This window comes from Tachypleus tridentatus, chromosome 12 (genome assembly GCF_004210375.1).
Source record: "Tachypleus tridentatus isolate NWPU-2018 chromosome 12, ASM421037v1, whole genome shotgun sequence".
In the NCBI taxonomy this organism is placed as follows: domain Eukaryota; kingdom Metazoa; phylum Arthropoda; class Merostomata; order Xiphosura; family Limulidae; genus Tachypleus; species Tachypleus tridentatus.
Genome location: NC_134836.1, coordinates 32,728,973 through 32,748,566, shown reverse-complemented (window position 1 = coordinate 32,748,566; position 19,594 = coordinate 32,728,973). Strand labels below are relative to the sequence as shown.

General features: G+C 32.4%; 1 protein-coding gene across 4 annotated transcripts in view; it reads right to left on the bottom strand.

Annotated features, from left to right (window-relative positions):
• r (carbamoyl-phosphate synthetase 2, aspartate transcarbamylase, and dihydroorotase rudimentary) overlaps positions 1–19,594 on the bottom strand; it is a 271,962-nt gene that overhangs the window by 89,878 nt on the left and 162,490 nt on the right. For all 4 annotated transcript variants that reach the window (XM_076473756.1, XM_076473755.1, XM_076473753.1 and 1 more), the window contains exons 28-30: positions 12,012–12,254; positions 10,392–10,640; positions 1,638–1,802 (exon numbers count right to left, since the gene is read on the bottom strand). In XM_076473756.1, coding sequence (XP_076329871.1) covers positions 1,638–1,802; positions 10,392–10,640; positions 12,012–12,254 — 657 coding nt within the window. The remainder of the gene's footprint in view (positions 1–1,637; positions 1,803–10,391; positions 10,641–12,011; positions 12,255–19,594) is intronic.

The following is a 19,594-nucleotide window of genomic DNA, read 5'->3' as shown; positions in this document are numbered from 1 at the left end:
TAAATTCAATTCATTGGACAATCATTCTCCTGATGAAATAAAGTATCATGAATGAAACCTGTGTAAATTTGCTAATAGAACATATAACCTTCGAAGTAGTAACATACTATTCATAATACAAAATGAATAACCAAACACAACTGTGTTTGAAAAAACAAATATGTTTTTTGTAATGAATTAATAAGTTCTGTAACAAGGTAGAAATATAAAATAATATCACTGTTAAAAAACTCAATTTTTAAAAACAACATTCTTTTCTTTCACATAATTCTAAAAATGAGATTGTTTCTAATCTCAAAATTACAATGCAATAGAAATAATGTACTATACATGGTAAGAAATAAAAAAGAAACACAATGAAACAGAAAACAATCTCATACACTATACATGTTTTAATGTACATTACTGCATCATCTTCAAGAGTTTCAAAACTAAACATTATAACACAAATATTGCCAAATGAGAAGTAGTAGTTTAGTTAAATTGAATAGGGAGAATTACACGAATCAAAAGAGAGTGTCACACTATTGTTGGTGGAGGGTTGTTGCATGATAATGTGAATGCAATACTCATTGAAATTAGTTTAATTTTCAGATGGGTGGAAGTTTTTAAGGTTGAGGTGTGGACAAATATATATTTTGCATATAGATGGCAGCACTATTCATGCAAGAAGAATCAGTAGTTTTTAATCTAATTCTACGTTTTTATTTCTACTTGTCTATCAAAGGTAACACACACTTTGAAACTTAAAGTACAAAAACTCTATTGATAAATTAAAAACTAGTGACTCAGTCTTGGTGAAAAATGTGGCAAACTTTTCACATCTTATTGATTGGAAGAATGTTCAAATCCTTAATAAATGATTTAAATATAAGCAAGAGTCATTAGAAATTATTAAATGCAAAATTATTTTGAATAGCTTTTTAAGTCCTGATGCTAAAGAAGTATTTTTCTAGAAATAAATATTGTAAATGGCAACACTGTAAAATATACTAGCTGCACATTTAATTAATATAATTTTCAGTCCTGAAAATGGAGGAAAATGTCCTACCAATAAATGTAAAGTTTTTTTTTTAGTTTTTATTACTTTTAACTTTATACAATAAATTGTTGTGTATTTTAAAAGAAAAAAGTCATCAACTGGTTTTATCAATGTGAAGACATGTGAGGAACATAAACTCCAGCAACCAAAAGTTACCAAAAATAAACATCAAAAACTATTCTTAGAAATAAAAATAGTCACTAAAAAGCATGAAAACTGATGAGCTCTCATAAAAACCACTTATTTGTGGTCTTATATATACAATTATAACTAAATGCTAATTTTCTGTAACATTAATAATCTATTTTTCTTTTACATTTAAAACAACTGTCATTGAATTCCAATCATAATTAGATAATCCTTGTTTATTTAAAAATCAGTACTAGCACTTTAACAAGTCTATGTATTTTTATTACGAAAAACTGTGTTCTAAACAACAGTATTAAAACATAAAAATCTTGAACATGTGACATTTAACAGCATAAACTTACATGGAGAATTAAATAAATATAACCTTTACAAAAAATACTGTGTGATTATCTTTATTTCTACCCATCAATGAACCTTTTAAATATTTGAAAACAAATTCAAATACCTTTATCCAGTTGGTAACTGATTCCAGGAGTAAAGGTCCATAGGTTTCATTCAAATACATCTTAAGTCCAACAACTGATCGAAACATCTGAGGTAAACTGTCTGCATTATCAGATGTAGCACCAACAAACAGTGCATAATCACATCGAGCTCCGATCCTAGCAAGCTAATAGAAAAAAAAAAATAATGATTTTTTTTACAAATATACATGTTAGCAAAAATTATATGTTGAAAAACAAACAAAAACAACCTAAGAAATTTAAACTGTTGTAAGGTAAAATTTTGTTTTCTAAAATACAAATTCACATTAACTACATATAAAACAGTCATTTGGAATGATTGTCAATGACTTAAATTAAAACTTACATTGTAACAAACATTTTCAAAAAATAGTTTCTTATTATTTTCAAGCTCAGTTTGTAATGTCAAATATGTACTTTCAAACATATAAAGAAATGAAAATTTGAATAATTACTGTATACTTATCAGGGGAAAAAAGAGCTTTTATGTGATGAATGTCAGTGACGGTAAGCATTATGTATATGTACATTACCAAAGGAATAAAAACCATGTTTGTACCTAGTAATGAGCTCATCTCTGTTGAATTTATACATGAATTCCAATCTCTACTTAACTTAAGGTTTATAAGGGTCGTTAGCTGTCACACATATATAGCAATAATGAGGAAGGCTCACAGATTTTTGAAGAGGAATATACTCAAAATATGGAAGATTAGTGGGCATACTAAAATCAGTGTAGCTATTTTAAGCTAATAATTCATCAACCACAGACATTTCTGTAACGACAAAATTTGAATGCAATTCAAATAATGTTATGATTGTGGTTCAAGGTTAATTTCATAGACATAGACTTTTAAACTGACATCTTACAAATAACAAAAATTCACAACAATGTTGGCATAAATAATGATCTTTAATATAAATTGCATTTATTAGGAAAATAATTGATATCTGTAAATCAGATTACACAGTAAAAAAGTATAGGCATTGAAGGTGCTTGATATGAAAATAAACCCACTTCTTTGAACTTCTAAAAGATATGTAAGCAACCAATATATATGCTTGTGTGTGTGTTGAACATAATTATGATTAATATCAGCTAAATGCTTCTAGTGCTATGCTATGTATATGATGAAAACACAATCTTTTAGTAAAGTCAAAATGAACTACTAACAGTCAAATCACAAGAGGAACTATAATAAGAGATTAATGTATGATCCATCACTTAAATATTTAATAAGAAAATACTCAAATAATACTATATACCACTTTAAAGGTCTAATAGTATAAAACTAAAAAAAAAAAAAAGGGCCTGAAGTCTGACAGAAGCACACCCATGGTAGACCACATTACATCTCTGTCAGGATATACTCTTTATCTAGATTGCAAGAAAGAAAGAAGCAAACAAGCTACATGTGTCAAAGATATGGGAAGAATATGAGCATTGCTGTCCAAGACCTTACACACAAGAGGTTCAACAACCAATACATGTAGCATGGTTGAAGCATTTACAGACTGTACCTTACGTTCATCTCAACTCTATCATTATATTTATTGAACCAATACTAGTTATGCTAAGAGGACATAGGAATTATTATTGTGTGTTAGTTGTAGCTTATCATAGGAACCTTGGACTGACTACAGCTATGGGAGAAGAGCACATAATACATTTCATTGGTATGTCTTGCCACAACTGTACAATCAGACTTTTAGATTAACACAAGCTGTAGGAAGAGGGAAAGACAAGTAAGAGTGTGTGCTGGAGGAGGGCATGATATTTTTGCAAGAGCTCACCTCAACTTTACTGAGCAAGGAATGATGGCAGGTAGTTGATGGGTCAATGCCAGTCCAAGAACAGGCAGTACTGAATATTATATTCTAATCTCCAATAGGAAAGGGGTTTCAACTGATTTTATCCCATAACCAGGTAGTAGAAGAGAAAAGTAATCTCTTTTCCAATAACCCTGAGAGGTCATGTGTGCATACCCAGCATGCAACCAACATCAGGCTACCAAATAGGAAGAGGGAATGCAAACATGGTGGTTTGACTCTGGATCCAAACCAAGCAGTGTGAGAAATTTGTCATCCAGTTCATGGTAGAAGAATCCCTATCAAACACATGTGTGGGCTTGTCATATGCAAATCCGACACCAGACCACCATGGAACCAGCCTCTGCATGGTGGTAGGATGAGAGAGGGCTTATGTTGGTTGGTCCTATTCTGATCCAACACCAAACCACCTGAGTGGTGGTAGAATGGGAGATGATAGCATGTTATGAAGAGTGCCATACACTTTACTGACAGTGTCACTGCTGTCTCACTTCCCACTGAATTGGTACCTGTTCTAATCAGTGAGGGTTCTCCATGGTCCACCACCCCACGAATTAGAAAATGGTAAGAGGTAAGGGGGGTTCTAGTGTTTCACTCAGAAATGGAGTGAGAAATTTATAATAGGAAGACTTGAAAAAATGCGAAAACTCCACTGGTTGCCTGCTTGATAAATAATAATAATATGGGATGAGTCACCAACATAAAAATGTGAACGATAGCAACCATAAACAAGAAGAAAAGGGAATATTTTGGAAGAGAAGGTAGAAGAAGGTGCAGTCAATAGTAGGAATGGGCATGTGTAAGAGTATGCAATATGACATTGAGCTCACAGTCAAACACAGAAGCAGGGCAAGAGAGTTCATGGATAAAAAAGGAACAAAGTTGAGAGAACAGGGAAAGAAGCACATTGGGTTAAAGAGCTGGCAAATAAGTGTACAAGAATCCCCCCCCATGAAACAGCAAAGTGGAAATACCTGAACCCTATAGAAGAGGCTGGAAAATGAAAGGAGGATGTATGATGACAAAACCATTTGGAGGGAGCAGTGACTTAAGGACATCACGTCAAGTCCACACTCAGGGTGAATGATCATGTAGAAAGATGCTTGAAAAAAAAAAGGTTTACTAGATGGGGAAAGTTAGATTTAAGAACATATGACCAGATAAAACCCAAAAGAAGGTAAAAAAGACAAGATCTTGTGATAGAAGGAAACAAGTGATGTTAAAGCAGTATGGTGTAGAACTGGCAAGGGAAGAGGTTTGCATTTTCAGGTGGCATAGAAGAGATAACAAAGAGTAAGCCAGACAGATAGTCCCACCAAGAGAAAATCACAAAGAGGGTCACTAGCTGAAACCAGGACCCAAGAGAAAGGTTGGAAAGGTGTGCAAGCTTTATAACAAGTAAAACAGCAAACCAGTGGAAAGCAATGACAGCCAGGGCTGACGGAAGGAGAACAGATGATCACAAGTGAGAACACGTGTAAGTGAGAAGATGAAATAGGCATCTCATTTGAGTCCTCAAAGTAGTATCCTCCAATGGAAACTAGGAGAAAAAGGATTTTGTGTAATCAGAACACTGTCCCATCAAAAGAAGCAATCCACAACCCAATGCATAGTATCCATTAGGTGGGAGGCAGGGAAACCAATCCAATGAGATCAGGTGTCAGAAAGAAGGTACAGAGTTTGAAAGCAAGGGGTTCTGAAACAGATCACCCAATGGTGGTTAATTGAAGAAATCCAAAGAGTTATTTAAATGTAACCTATGAAAGGAACCACTAGGAAAGGTAAGAACAGACTCATGCTCAATCATCAACTGGAAGGTCAAGTGTGTGAATGTGAAGAGAGGACTCACCCTGGACTAAGTGATGAACGAAAAACAGACAGTCAGTAATGCTTCCCAACCAGACAAGGGAGCATGTTCGAAGAAATGGAGATGATCAAATGATGAAGGGGCATGGATAGGAGTAAAAGGAGTAGAGGAAACAAGATGAGGATTAAAAAGGAGAATGGAAATCCAGTGATGTCCAAGGGTAAAAAGTAGAAAAATCAAGGATGGATGGAAAGTGTGACTACAAGTGCTCAAACTGTGATAGTTGGGCATCTGATATAATGGAAATACCACCAACAAGATCAATGACACTGAGTGGAAATCAAATGAAAGAGAATGAAGGATGAAGAAGAGGTAGAGTGACAGAGGGTAAAGGTGGGAACAATGTGAAAAATACAGGTGAAAGTGAAATTAAATGATTGGTAGCCTCAGCCTGTGATTCAAACAAATAAAGAATCCCATCAAACTGCAAGGCAATGAAAGAAAGGGCCAAAACAATAGAAAAAAAATCAAATTAAGATAGGATAGTATCCCCACCCATCAATCTCCACATACAAGAAGGTGAGCAAACAGGAAATGTAGACAAGGAACAGCCACTGTCGAGAAGGGAAGGGAACAAGAAACATCAGTTCATAGTGAAATGCTTCAAATTTGAAGTGTAAAGGAGAGAGGGGAAGATGTGTGGTAACAAAGGATCAGAGAGAGACAGAAATATTGGGTATCAGATGGTGAAACTGATGCCAAAAGCCCCCTCCCTCCAACTGGCAATCGCAATTACAAACATGAGAATTTCAAAAGAGGATGCAGAATGATGAAAAGTAAGGAAATAGAAATTAGATACATGGGAAAGAAGAGGCAAAATGGCAGGGGAACAGAAACAGTCCAAGGATGGTAAACAAAATGAAACAGAATTAAGATCAAGAAGTAAGGAACAAGAAAATAATATAACACCAAGGAAACAAAACACAGTGCATAACTGATAAACAAAATTGAAAAATGCAATAGAATTTAAGTGCCTCTTCCATGAGAAGAGAAATTCCTAGGGCCTAAGCAGGAGAAGAAACAACCAAATTAATCCTCCTTGTTCACCCCACAAGTGTGGGAAAGGAATATCTGGTAAAGGAACTAAGGAAACCCACTATCTAATTCACAATTTTGAAGCAGTTTAGTTTATACAATACACGGTTGGTATATAATGTTCTCTCAGGAAACAATGACAGTCTTTGAATTTATCTCATGCAGACTGGGCTGTTATAACTCCTGACATCATTACTGCAATGTTGTACTTGACAATGATACTGTGTGAATGTCACTATGATATATGGTGATCGACATACCACATGTTATGTATATGCTTGTAAAATATATAGAGAGCTATTATATTTACACTATGTAGCTGTATGGGTAGTCTATAAACTTTACACTGGAGGGAATATTGAACTACATTGGATTTTATAACCACATAATTTTTATATATGTATGCACATACAAAGCATACTGAATAGTATATATGTGTGTATATATACATACACACACACACATGTAGTTTGTTTTTTTTTAACTTGTAAAGACATATACATAGATATTTATATGAATTTTTCTAGTTGTATAGATGCATGTATTCAGTGCAAATATAAGACAATGTGTCATGATATAATAGTATGTGCATACAAAAAGTATTTTTAATATTTCTTATATTTGTTGTATTTTCCATTCCTCCTCTCTGTTGGCCATCATAAGGGCAGTCATAGTTTTTCTGCAGTTGGTCAGATTTCCTTTAAAGAGTGACATTCCACAAACTCTATAGGTTGACAATGTGTTAATTAACAATTATGAATTGATTATATTAATATACCTTTTTCCTTTTTGATGGAGTTTGAGTCATGAAATTTCTATGATCCTCTTTCTCTGTGATGATGATAAATTCTGGTGGTTTGTTGCTGTTGCGTACTTTATCTGAAACTAAATATTTTCGAAACAGAATATATAGCTACAGAATTTCTACATTTCTTTTTGCTTAAATTCCCCACCATTTTCACCACTTCCTACTTGCACAATTCTTGCCACTCCTTAAAATCATCTTCATGGACAGCATCTCTACCTGCACTATTTATAATTGCTGATCTGATGCTCACTTGGTGCTAACTTTACGGTTTAAAGATTTCAGTTGTAGGAGATAACCTAGATGTTTACATTACATTTTATATATCTGTGTATCATGGCCAGAATTAATGTGGCAATGGTAAAAAAACTGTAATCTTGTCAGCAGTAGTGTCTCCAAAAGTACAGGAACCGTATACATAAACAAATAATGTGCTACATCAATACAGTTAATTGAATTAATTATTGCTATGATATGTGTTATGTCTAAAGGCAAGTGGCATGCAAATCTTTAAGGCAGATGCATGAGGAAGATAGTTTTTTTGTGTGAGAGGTGTGTATCACTTTGAAAAATAACATATGGTGTTTTACGTTTTTATTATCATAAGATATAAGCTACAAAAATTATGAATATACTATGTACAAACAGGATTATAAAAATAACTTTTTAATAATAAGTGTATCATAATGCAAAACTATAGATATTATAAAAACACTATATATAAAGTAATTAGAAATAAATATGAACAAGAAATTAATAATGAACTTGAAGGATTTAAGAAAGTTTTTTTAAATAATTTCTTTTGTTGTTAGTAAACCACTACTAGCTTCAAGAGATTTGCATACTTGCATGCTATAAAGTTGATAGAAATATTGCTTTGAAGGACTGATTCATCGGTACTAATATTTACAATACTATTGGGTTGAGGAATAATTCGTGAGCGTTTTTTCAAGTTAAACAAATATATTCATAAATGAAATGCTTTCGCAAAATATTTCATGTCATTTGGTAGATAATTTTTTGCTCTAATAGATGGTGTGTTTGATTTTCATATGTCTTTAATTTTTGCTTTCATTTTCAACTCATTAAATGGAATGTCAAGTGGACAAAATCGAGCATTTTCGACACCATCTGCTTTTCACATTTAATTTCTTGCAATTTCGTTTAAAACAATGCATACTATATACCTAGGTATTAAATGAAATAAAGTATCATAATAAATGTTTTGGGTGTAATGTGTTTATGCATTGAAGTATTGTATAGTCTTGCATGTAATGCTTGAATGAAGTTATTTAAAAACGCTCACGAATTATTCCTCAACCTAATATTAAATGCCTTTTGAATTTCAGGTTTCTATCACATTATTCTAATATTTTTATAAAATAAAATTGCAGGACCACTTAACATATTCTTATAAAGAGCACAACCAAAACAATGAACACAACAAGCATACTATCAACTGACTTTTATTAAATAAAATATTTAGTTTTCAGACTTCAAATACTTTTGAAAATTTTATCTCATAAAATATCATTAAACAACTGTGGGTCTCATTCTCTTTTAAACCTTAATGCAAATGTTAGAATGACTAAGAAATTAGAGAGAAGTAAGCAATCAGTATCAATAAAATAGGAACCAAAATTTACAAATATCTGACTAAAAATCCAAAGTTAATTCAATGGGCTTACTAACAAGGTACAGGAATATTATGTTTATGTTTAGTCAATTAAAATCCACATATTAATACTTGATAAGCACATCCTAACTAACGTACAGTATCCACAATTATCAAAAGTTCCAGGTGGAAATTTTACACACAGATTTATGGGTTGAACATAAGTATACCATAGAAGAACAATTTGATAAACAACAGCCCAGTCCTTTGAAGCTGGTACATTTGATGGTCTCCATTTCCTCATGAGCACATAATTTTGAAAAAGTAACCATTTTGGAACTTTCTCCAGATCATCTTTTAGGATTGTATATTTATATAGTGATGAGATCTGCAAATCTTTTCCATGCTTGTTGATCTTTTTTTTTCTAGCAAACGGAACATCACCAGGTGAACCAGATCCCTCACATTCATCACTGTCACTCACTGAAGAATTGTCAGTAGAACAATTATTCATAAGATCTCTGTCAGATCCAAAAAATGTCTGAGATAAATCTATCATGTCATCCTGTAAACATGTATCTATCATTTGTTCTTGATTTAATTTCTTTGTCTGAGCCTGAGTCACAGCACATGAAGGAAACACATCCAGATTCTCCTCAACAACATCATTCATAAATGAAACAACAAACACAAAAGGTATAAATTCGTTCATAACTACATCAGTCTTTTTATCAGTGGCCAAATAAACAGCATTGGATGATGTGGTGAAATAACGTCCATACTATATACTAATCTATGCTACATCCATACTATACACTAATCTATGCTACGTTCATACTATATACTATATATATACAGTAAATATATGCACTCTTAAAAGGGAAAAATCTCCAAGAATTATAACATTGTGTTAGTATAAGAATGATCTTCATATTGGAAAATAACTGGTATGATATTATTTTGTTACAATTATATTATAGGAATAATATGCTGACAAGTGAAATTGCAGAGTGCAACTGATTTGTTATTATCCATCTATAAGTAGTTTTGAAATTATTAAATCTGTAAATGGTCAAACAACTTCATTTTAATGTTTCTGTAATTCTATGGCATTACAAAAAGTATATATCATACTCAACCTGGTTTACAAAGTTTGAATACTGAGAGTAAACAAAATATAATTATTATACCTTTCAGTTAAAAACCTGGTATGCATCAGATCAGAAGTGAAGAGTGTAGTGTCATTCTGTAATGTATGTAGATGTATGCTACCTAATGAATGTTATATATAACATCTACATTATGTTTACAAAATGTCTCCCAGAAAAAGGTGGTGCCTGTGATCACTTAGAAACATATATGTCATGTAACAAACATGATGCAAGACAAACATTAAATTGTTACCATAGGATAACATCACAGACATGAGTTGTTTTTGGTGAGGTGTTAAACATGATTGGAAATGATTGGAAAAACACAATTAAAAACAATTCAAGCAGCTGCATATTAATTTTGTAATTATCTGATTACAGAATCTCAGAAAGCAAACACATTTTCAAAATAAATATGGGTTGAAAAGTTACCTGCTGAATTTCTCTTAGTGATGCTTTGTTTATAACAGGTGGATTTGTGTTGGGCATGGCACACACTAAGGTAAAACCTCCAGCTAGTGCTGCAGCAGTTCCAGAGGCAAAGTCCTCTTTGTAAGTTGCCCCAGGTTCTCTCAGATGGACATGAATATCAATAAGTCCTGGCAAACGAACTAACTGGAGAGATGTTAGACAATCAATGTGTGTTTTCATTTCTGGAGCACCTCCAATCAAGCGAAGAGCCTAGATTAAGAAGGAAGTCATAAATCATTAAAAATCTTTTTAAGGTTATACTTCATGCTGTTATAATTCATATTTCATTCTCAGGCAGAATAATTATTCTTAAAAGTAATTAAAGAAGACATACAGAGCTGCTCTGCAATTAAAAATTTTCAACTCTTTATGACATTTCATGTGTGTGTGAAGGTTTTCACAATCAGTGTTTTGGACAAATAATACTTTTTAGTTACAACACTGACAACTCTTATACATTTTAAGCATATTTTATTTTTGTTCATTACAAATAATTTTAAAACCTGAGAAACCAAAAACTTAAATTTAAAACTGAAATAATATTTTCAGGCATTTTTCTGTGACATATTTCTAATTTTGTGATTGTTGACATTAATATTCAAATTAATGTTTTATTTCTTAAAATGTTTTTTTTTCTGTTTCAGTTTTAGCTGTCCCTCAATAATTCTTCAAGATCAGGAACACATCTCATCACAAGTTAAATCTTGAACTGAATTATGGTACTTTCTGGCAAGTTTGAGATATTATATCAGAAAACTGCTTTAATAATGATCTCTCTTACATTCTTCACCATCTCACCTTCACAACTATTCCTCTCGGTAATGTATCTTAATTTAAAATGGATTAACCTGAAGATGACCTAAGAAGGTCGAAACATTGTTCTCTGCTTTATTTTGGTAAAAGCTTTAATACACATACAGCCATCCTGAGATACAAACCTAATGTAAAATGGTTGAAGTATTTCAATCCTAATAGCTTTAAAAGTTTTAGATGAAGGAAAGTAATCACACTGACAAAATACATATAAGAGAAAAATTTTCAATCATTAAAATAGTCACTATCAAACTAATGAAAAAATAGCAATGCTATAGCCTTTAAAACAACAAAAATTAAAATTTAAGAAAAAAATAGATCTGTAAACCTTTTTGTTTTTGTAGCAATATAAATGGTACAATTTCAATTATATCTTTGAAACTGCTTTATAATTTATAGTAAGCTTCCCAAATATTAACAATGATGTGGAAAATCATGTCAAATTCATTACTGTCTCAGAATGTTGGTATTACATATCTTTGTGGAAGCATTCAGGTTTAACACAAAACAAGTGACCTTCCTTAAAATGCAAGTCTTAATTTGATTCTATTACATAAAACGATTCACCATATTTTTACCACCTAGTTCATACTATCTTCAATTAATAACTTTGACCTAGTTCATACCAAGTACCTAAATAATTATTTAAATCAAGCTCATGCCAATTCCAACCAACAGTTTTGGCCTACATCATACCAACCTCAACCAGTAACTTTGGCCTACTTTATGCAAAACTCAAGTAATAACTTTGACATAGGTCATACCAACCTCAACTAATAACTTTGCACATTTGATATCTGTAATCAAAGGTACAGCAAACTCCACTGCCATTCTTCTTGTTCGGTAGCCATGTGTAACAAACGACGACACCCGTCGAGCACCTCGACTTCTCATCGGGAGATTAATTACAAGATCAAATTCTTTTTGAGCAAGAAAATCAGCAATACTACGAAGTTCTCCTTGGGTTGGGTCTTCTCCAAGATCAGCAAATGGCCATTCAACTGCCTCAACCTGTATAAAAATTTTAAGTGCAAAATTTGTTACTTAACAACTGAAGACTAAAATGATCAACTGTCATATGGTCACATCATTGGTGAAAGACAGGACTAAATTGAAAAACAGAGAAATTCACATGTTTATAAAATTATTCAATATTAATGAAAAATTAAATCTTCAGAAAAATATTCTGAAGCAAAATGGAATACAACATATAAAAAAAATCAATTCACTAACAATTTAATGTTTTACATTGCCTTTTAAAAAAATACACTATTTTAACCTATGATTTGCCTCTCAAATAAAATGTTTTATTATGGTTAACATTTATTGTTGCTATGAAACAGATGAATTTTTGACTGATAAGCCATTTCCAAAGAAAACTATTTCAATGAAAAAAATACATTTCAAGGTTACTTATTCAGATTCACATTAAAATGTAAGTTATAATTTTCCTGTTCCGAAAAATTTGTTTTCTATAGGTACTTCCCTCCTCTCAGAATATTAGCTACTCAAGTTCATTGCTGCCCCTTATATGTGAACTTTTTCTTTGCATATGCCACAAGTCTTCAGCTCCCCCCATTGAAATAAAGTGATTACAAAGCGTCTCTCACGTAATTCATCATGCATCACCTATTCACCAACTGGAGCATAATATACTCATGTGACATCCTCTTTGCATCTCTACTTAACTATCACTTTGAAGTTTGGAAGAAGATGGAAGCAAGTGAAGAGTGTGGGGAGAAGGGCAGGAAATCTGAGAACACTTAAGTTCCTATCAGAAATACATCTTCAGTATAGGAAGATTATAACTTCTTATACGGTACTTCCTTCTGCTTACAGTATTAGCTAGAATACCACACTGATTAGGAGGAGGAACAATCTGGGTAAAGGAGAAGATGGGTATGGTGGTTTAGTGTTAGCATAATGATGATAATAAGTCAGGCTGTCAACAACCACAGATCAAGAGGAGAAAAATTACACTTTAAGAGAAAGATGAAAATAAAACATGATGAGAGAGCTTCAAGTGGAGGTAAAATAATTGAATGGAGGCCCATACATTTATCCCAGTCCAGAAGGAACAAATTAACATGACAAGAACAGCTGAAGCAAAGACTCTATAATAATGGGAAAAATGAAAGGTATGGAACAAGGCTGCCTGATAACCTAAAATCAAAGAGACCAAAGATTCCCAATTGAAACATCATGTCAGAAACTCAGACCCACTAGCCACAGTAGGTTGAGCAGCTGTAATTCACCAAGAATGGGAACACATGTGAATGACTTTCCACTTCCATTAATATACTTCCATGAAAGGAGGATGTATGGACTGAGCTAAATGGAAAACTACCCAATGGGAGAAACACAATCTCCTTGTCAAAGACAGAATAAAAGGATGGAGGACATGAACTGTGGGATGTAAAACCAGTGATTGGGGTTGATGAAGGACAATAGGGAATATAGAAAAGATACAGAAGAAAGTAATTGCAGTTGGTGCAAATGCAGTTGATGTGTAATGAATGCTTATAGACAGACCAACAACCGAAATTTCCTGGTGTTCAATCCATTCAACCCAGCCCCAAAGGAATAAGTCCATAAACAGATGTTATCTGAACAAGAAGGAGAGAACAGAATGCCTGCTGATATGTACAAGTCTTGCATAACCATAAAAGCAAATTGGCCACTTGGAAAGGAGAAAGTGTAATAAAAGCAGCCAAAGGATACAGAGCAAGGCTTTATTGAATGTGCAATATCCACCATAAAGAATGTACATTCTCATGACTTAGAGGGACCAGTGGTGTCATGGAAGACCACATCCCCACCTTATGTACAGAAAGCAAGAGAGAAGATATGGCATGGCAAAGTAACAATTCCATGGAAGAAAGAGAAGAGAAGGATGGACCCAAACGACGTGAGTATTGAAAAAGACACCCAAATGGATGTAGGATTTTTAAAGTTTGATTAACCAGTCCACCCAAGCAACCACTTGAAGGAGCTGATGGGTATCACTGACCAACTACAGTTTGAAATGGGCCAGAAGAAGCTAGTTACTCATATAATAATAAAAATTGGCATGAAGACAAAAAGCAAAAACCCTGACCACCCAACAGAATACAAAAGGTTCAGAAGTGAGCCTGAAGAGTACAGCTGAAACTGGTAAACCACCCAGTTATTGATGAACCAAAGACTGTGCTGAGACAAGAACATGAATAGAAGATTTGACAAAATTAATATTAGTCATTTATAAATCTGGAAAAAATGCCCACTGAAGGGTGAGATATGACTCCATGATGAAACATGGAAGGTGAAATAAGCAACTGAAGCAGGACAAACTAATGACAGTCCTTGTTTTTCTTGAAAACAATAAATGTTTGTTAGTAAAAACTCAGTAATTGATGGGGAACAGAATTAATGGCCTGTTGAGTGAAGGAAACCTGAACTGCCTCTGAAAGATGCTGACAAATAACAAGATCCCAAGGAAGAGGAGGGAAGGAATTGAGTATAAAAGAAAAGGAAGGTGTAGCAGGGAAAAGGATCTCAAATTCTTCTCACAAAACTTGAAGAACCCAAATGCCATTGACAAAATGGCACCATTAATGGAGAAAAGCCACAAACTGAGCTCCAACTGGACCAGAACCCACCATGTAACCACCAGTACTGGTGGTGATGTGATGTATGCAGTTGATGAAAATGACCAGCTGTGACACATTTGAGAAGGGGAAAGGTAAGGGTTGAGAAGAGAAAAAAATGGGAAATTATGTCAAGAAATAGTTGAGAGAAAACTTGAGAACGTTCAAGGGATTGCACAGCAAAGGAAGGAGATGGTAAAAGGCTGTCCGAAACATCATCATTAAAATCAGACACACTAAGAAGTGGTACATCTATCCTTGGTACAAGAGACACATCAGCCTGCATGACAGAATTCAATTTTCAGCAAAAGAAGGCCTAAATCACATCACAGAAACACTGGAGCCCAAATCCACATTGATGGCAGTTGCTGTACAGTGGCAAGATGATAAAAGTAATAGTAGTTGTAATGCAGTGTTTAGAATTCAAAGAAAAGAAGCTTTAGTGGATAAAACAAATTCAATCCACTAATTATCATAGAATAACACAGAATGGAACAACAACTAATGGATTTATTTGAACAAATTAGGTGAAATATGAAAAAAGAAACAAAAATAAGCAAAATTAAAACATTTCTGCACTCAAGTGTACTAAATCAAGAAATGAAGACTGGGTTCTACAATAGAAAGGGAGTCACCTCTACTAGGAGGGTGTGCTACACTTCTATAGATAGAAGGTTGTTGCATGTTCATTTTCATGGTACAATGCAGCTGTAAAATGTGTAAACATGTGGATGTAGATGGGAGCACAAAGCGTAAATTTTCTCTTACAGAAAGCAGTGATTTTTGAGAAAAGCTAGGTGAGAGAAAATTATCTCTCATACCAAAATACTACATTTAATAAAACTTTTGTTATTAGACACCATGAAAGAATACATTTAACAGATGTACAATTATCCTACATTGTAGAAAACTACCTTTAATAAAACCTTTATTATCAGAAACTGTAAAGCTATACATTTGATAGAAGTTTCATAATCATTACATAGAATATAATTTAAAAACAATAAATGTGTTAGTCCATCTAAGCTGTCCCCATCATGTCAAAAATAAAAATAAATAATGCAAAACAAACATTCAAAGCCAGCCCTCATTATTTAATGTTTAGCAAGTCTACCCTAAAACTTACTGTATCCACCACAACAGAAGGCAAATTGTTTCAAAAGCTAACCAATCTGGTAGAAAAACAACACTGTTTTAGCTGAACAAGACACCAACCATGCCCAAATGTATATCTGTGCCATCTTATCCAACTTGTCTCAACATTAACTAGAAAAACTAATGATGCATCAACATTACCAATACTCTAAACAATTATAAACATCTTAATCAGATCACTACAAATGTTTTATTTTTTCTCTTTCCAAGGGAAAATAATTTTAGATATTTTAGCCTGGCCAATGTTTACCTTCTGGTATCATCTTAGCAGCTGTACTCAGAATTTTTCCTGACAATTCAATGTCCTTCCTAAGGTAAAGTAACCAAAGACTGGACACAATTCTCCAAATTTGGCCTAACCAATGATCTATATAGTCAAATTAGAAGCTATTTAAATACAATGTAAAATCCTATTTACTCTATAACGAACAATAGCACGTTGCTTAGCTTAAGAGACTGATCAACCAGAACACTAAGATCTTTTTCTTTCATAACACTGTTTAGCCAATTCCCATCAAAATTATACTTATAATCCAGATGATGAAAACCCACATGAATTACTTTGCATTTATTATAATTAAATGGCATCTGTCATTCATACACCCAACTCTCTTTTGTAAGACAATCAGAGCCAAATTACAAGTAATTACGAGCCAAATTAGCCAGTCTACGAGGCCTGGAGCTGAAGAATCCTTGTGGGCCTACTTACACTTGATCAAAATACAAGCAAGTAAAGTGGCCATTCAGGTTTTAAATCTACCAAGCTATAATCAGATTATTATTATTTCAGGAAATAACAATAATTATGAATAAAAACTAGCCTGATAAGTTTTTACAGATAAATTAAAAATCAAGTTCAAGTTTTCATTAGTCAGTCAAGGATGTAGAATTTTTTTCAAAGGAAGGATTCAGCCTGTAAAAAAGGTACACATATAAGAAGAATAACATATCTGTAACTTTGAAATGCATATTTCAAAACAATGTTCATTTGTATTTTGATATCAAGACACATGGTAATGTGTCATACAGCCAAAACAACCTGCTGGATGCACTCTGTGTTATTAACAAGAGTGATAGTTTAATAATGATTTTCCATTTTCTACAGCTTAGACTTTGGTAATCCAAACTATTACATATTTTCAATGAATGTGCTCTTATGTTTTGAAAGCAGAATACTCAGTGGAAGTCATAGCATTTGACCAGTACTTTATTGCTGATATCTTCATGAAGCAAAAAGTATATCAGTGATAAATTATCTCTAGAAACTGAGAGTTGAGATCAAGAATATATATAATGTAAATGTGAAATTCTATGAAAAATTATAATGCCTTAATGAGTAGCAGAAATGGTGAAATGACAAGCTTGGACTAAAGACGTATCATGCAATATACATAAAGTGAAGTCTGGCATATATATATATATACACACACAAATTTATATACTTTTAAAATTATGAAATTTAAATTTTTATATTATTTATAAATAATGTTCTATGCCAACTTTATTAATATACATTGATAATAAAGCAGCTAAAATAAATTTTGAATATAGCTGTTAAAGGCCATAATACATGTACTTTTACCTACTTGTAGTGAAAGAGTTAACTCTCTCACTATGGACTCAATTCCCAGTGACTGACTACATGAACATTTTTTAACTAGTGTATAGTTTTAACATTAAGTTTTAATGCACTAATTGTATATTCACAAAATATGCAAACTTTCTAGTTCACATTAGAAGTCATTTGTATGCAAAAAAATCATTTTAAATGAAGTATTTTTCATGAAGATTTTTCTGTTAATATAATTTTTTTTATTGTTCAGTTCAAATGTGATTTCACGTTAAGTTTAGAAATACTTCATCTCAAAAAAATCTCAATGTCGTATGTGTAATCTCAAACCTTCTAAGCAAATAAACGTTTTTTATTTAGTAAAATTTTATGTTATCTGTTCTCTCCATCATAATTCTATACAACATTGATCAAATTGACTCAGGTTGTAACCACCAAAAAAAGTGACATTCTAATGAAACATAAACATTTCAAATGTGTATTTTAAAAACAAATAATATTTAATTAATAAAGATATAATGTAAAACCTAAATGGAATCTAACTGTCTAGCAAACTAATACATTTATGGTAAGAAGAACTTGCCAAGCACTATATATGCCTCAAAAGAACATTGGTCCACACGTCTCTTCTCTCATACTAGAGATCCATACATATGTAGAGGTTTCTTTAGGCTACAACTGAATAGCATGAAATCTTTTCTTTCTATTGGTTATAAAAATGCCAATTAATTTCAAACTGTTGCTTGGTAACACAAATTTGACTTTGTAAGTGAGCATGATTGACCTTAAACTTAGAAACAGAATGTTGTTTCAAATGAGAAGAAATTCTTGGAAGTTTTTCCCCACTAATGAGAAACAGCTAGAAATTTACTTTGTCTATGCCAACAGGCTATATTAGCTTAGTTCTTGTCTAAGAACTCTTGAACTTGAGAATTTTAACTATAAGTGGGTGACACAACAACAAAATTTGCAGTTTTAATTGCTGTTTACAATTTTTAAAAAGAAGGAATAAAATGTAGATAATATAAAACCTCACATGATGACATTCATGATAATAATAATTTTATTAAAATGTATTTATAGTAAAGCAATTTAATTTAATTTTCAATTTAACATAGTGCAATCTCATATCATGCAAAATGGGGTTTAAAGAGTTAGCTGGAGTTACAGGGTTAACTCATCAGCAAATTAAATTAATGTATTGAGCATTCATTCACCTATATCACTGACATAAACAAAAAAATAGTTAAAGGTCCAACACTGTGTCCTGTGGGTACCCATCTTGTGACATTAATCCAGTTTGACTGAATTTTATTTATAAAAACCCTATTCTCTTTTCATTCAGCTACTTTTCCATACAATAAGCTAACTTATTACTTACACCTCTAAATATCTTTGTTTAACAAAAGATTATGCAACACCTTGTCAAATGCTTTTTGAAAATCCAGCTACAACAAATTCATAGCCTTACCCTCATCTTCAAAGACTATCAAAAACATTTTAGGGCAACATTTTCCCTAAACTGTTTATTGTTAAACAAAATTTTCAACTTTGTTAAATAACTTTGCAAAGTATTTTTTATTAGTATCAAAGCATAACACAAATCTAATAATCATCTTCAGTGATTTAGAGATGCAAAATAAACAAGACGGTAATTTCAACAGAAATATGATAAAGTTGGTAATACATGATAAGTGAAATATATGAATATAAAAAGTAAAACATGAAAAAATGAATGAAAATAGATTTAAATGAAATGAAGAATGTGTATTATTTAGAGATAAAAGAATAGTTTTTACATATAACATCTTTATTATTAGAAGTTTGCTATCATGATTAGCTGTTAAGAGAATTTTAAAGTTGAAGAGAAAAACTAAATAGTCTATTTCTGCATTATGCTGTTTTATAGCGAAGTTGGGAAGGTTTGTAATTTTTACAGATATTCTCACATGTTTAAGTGCTTGTACTTTGAGGTGACATTTGATGTCATCTATGTAGGA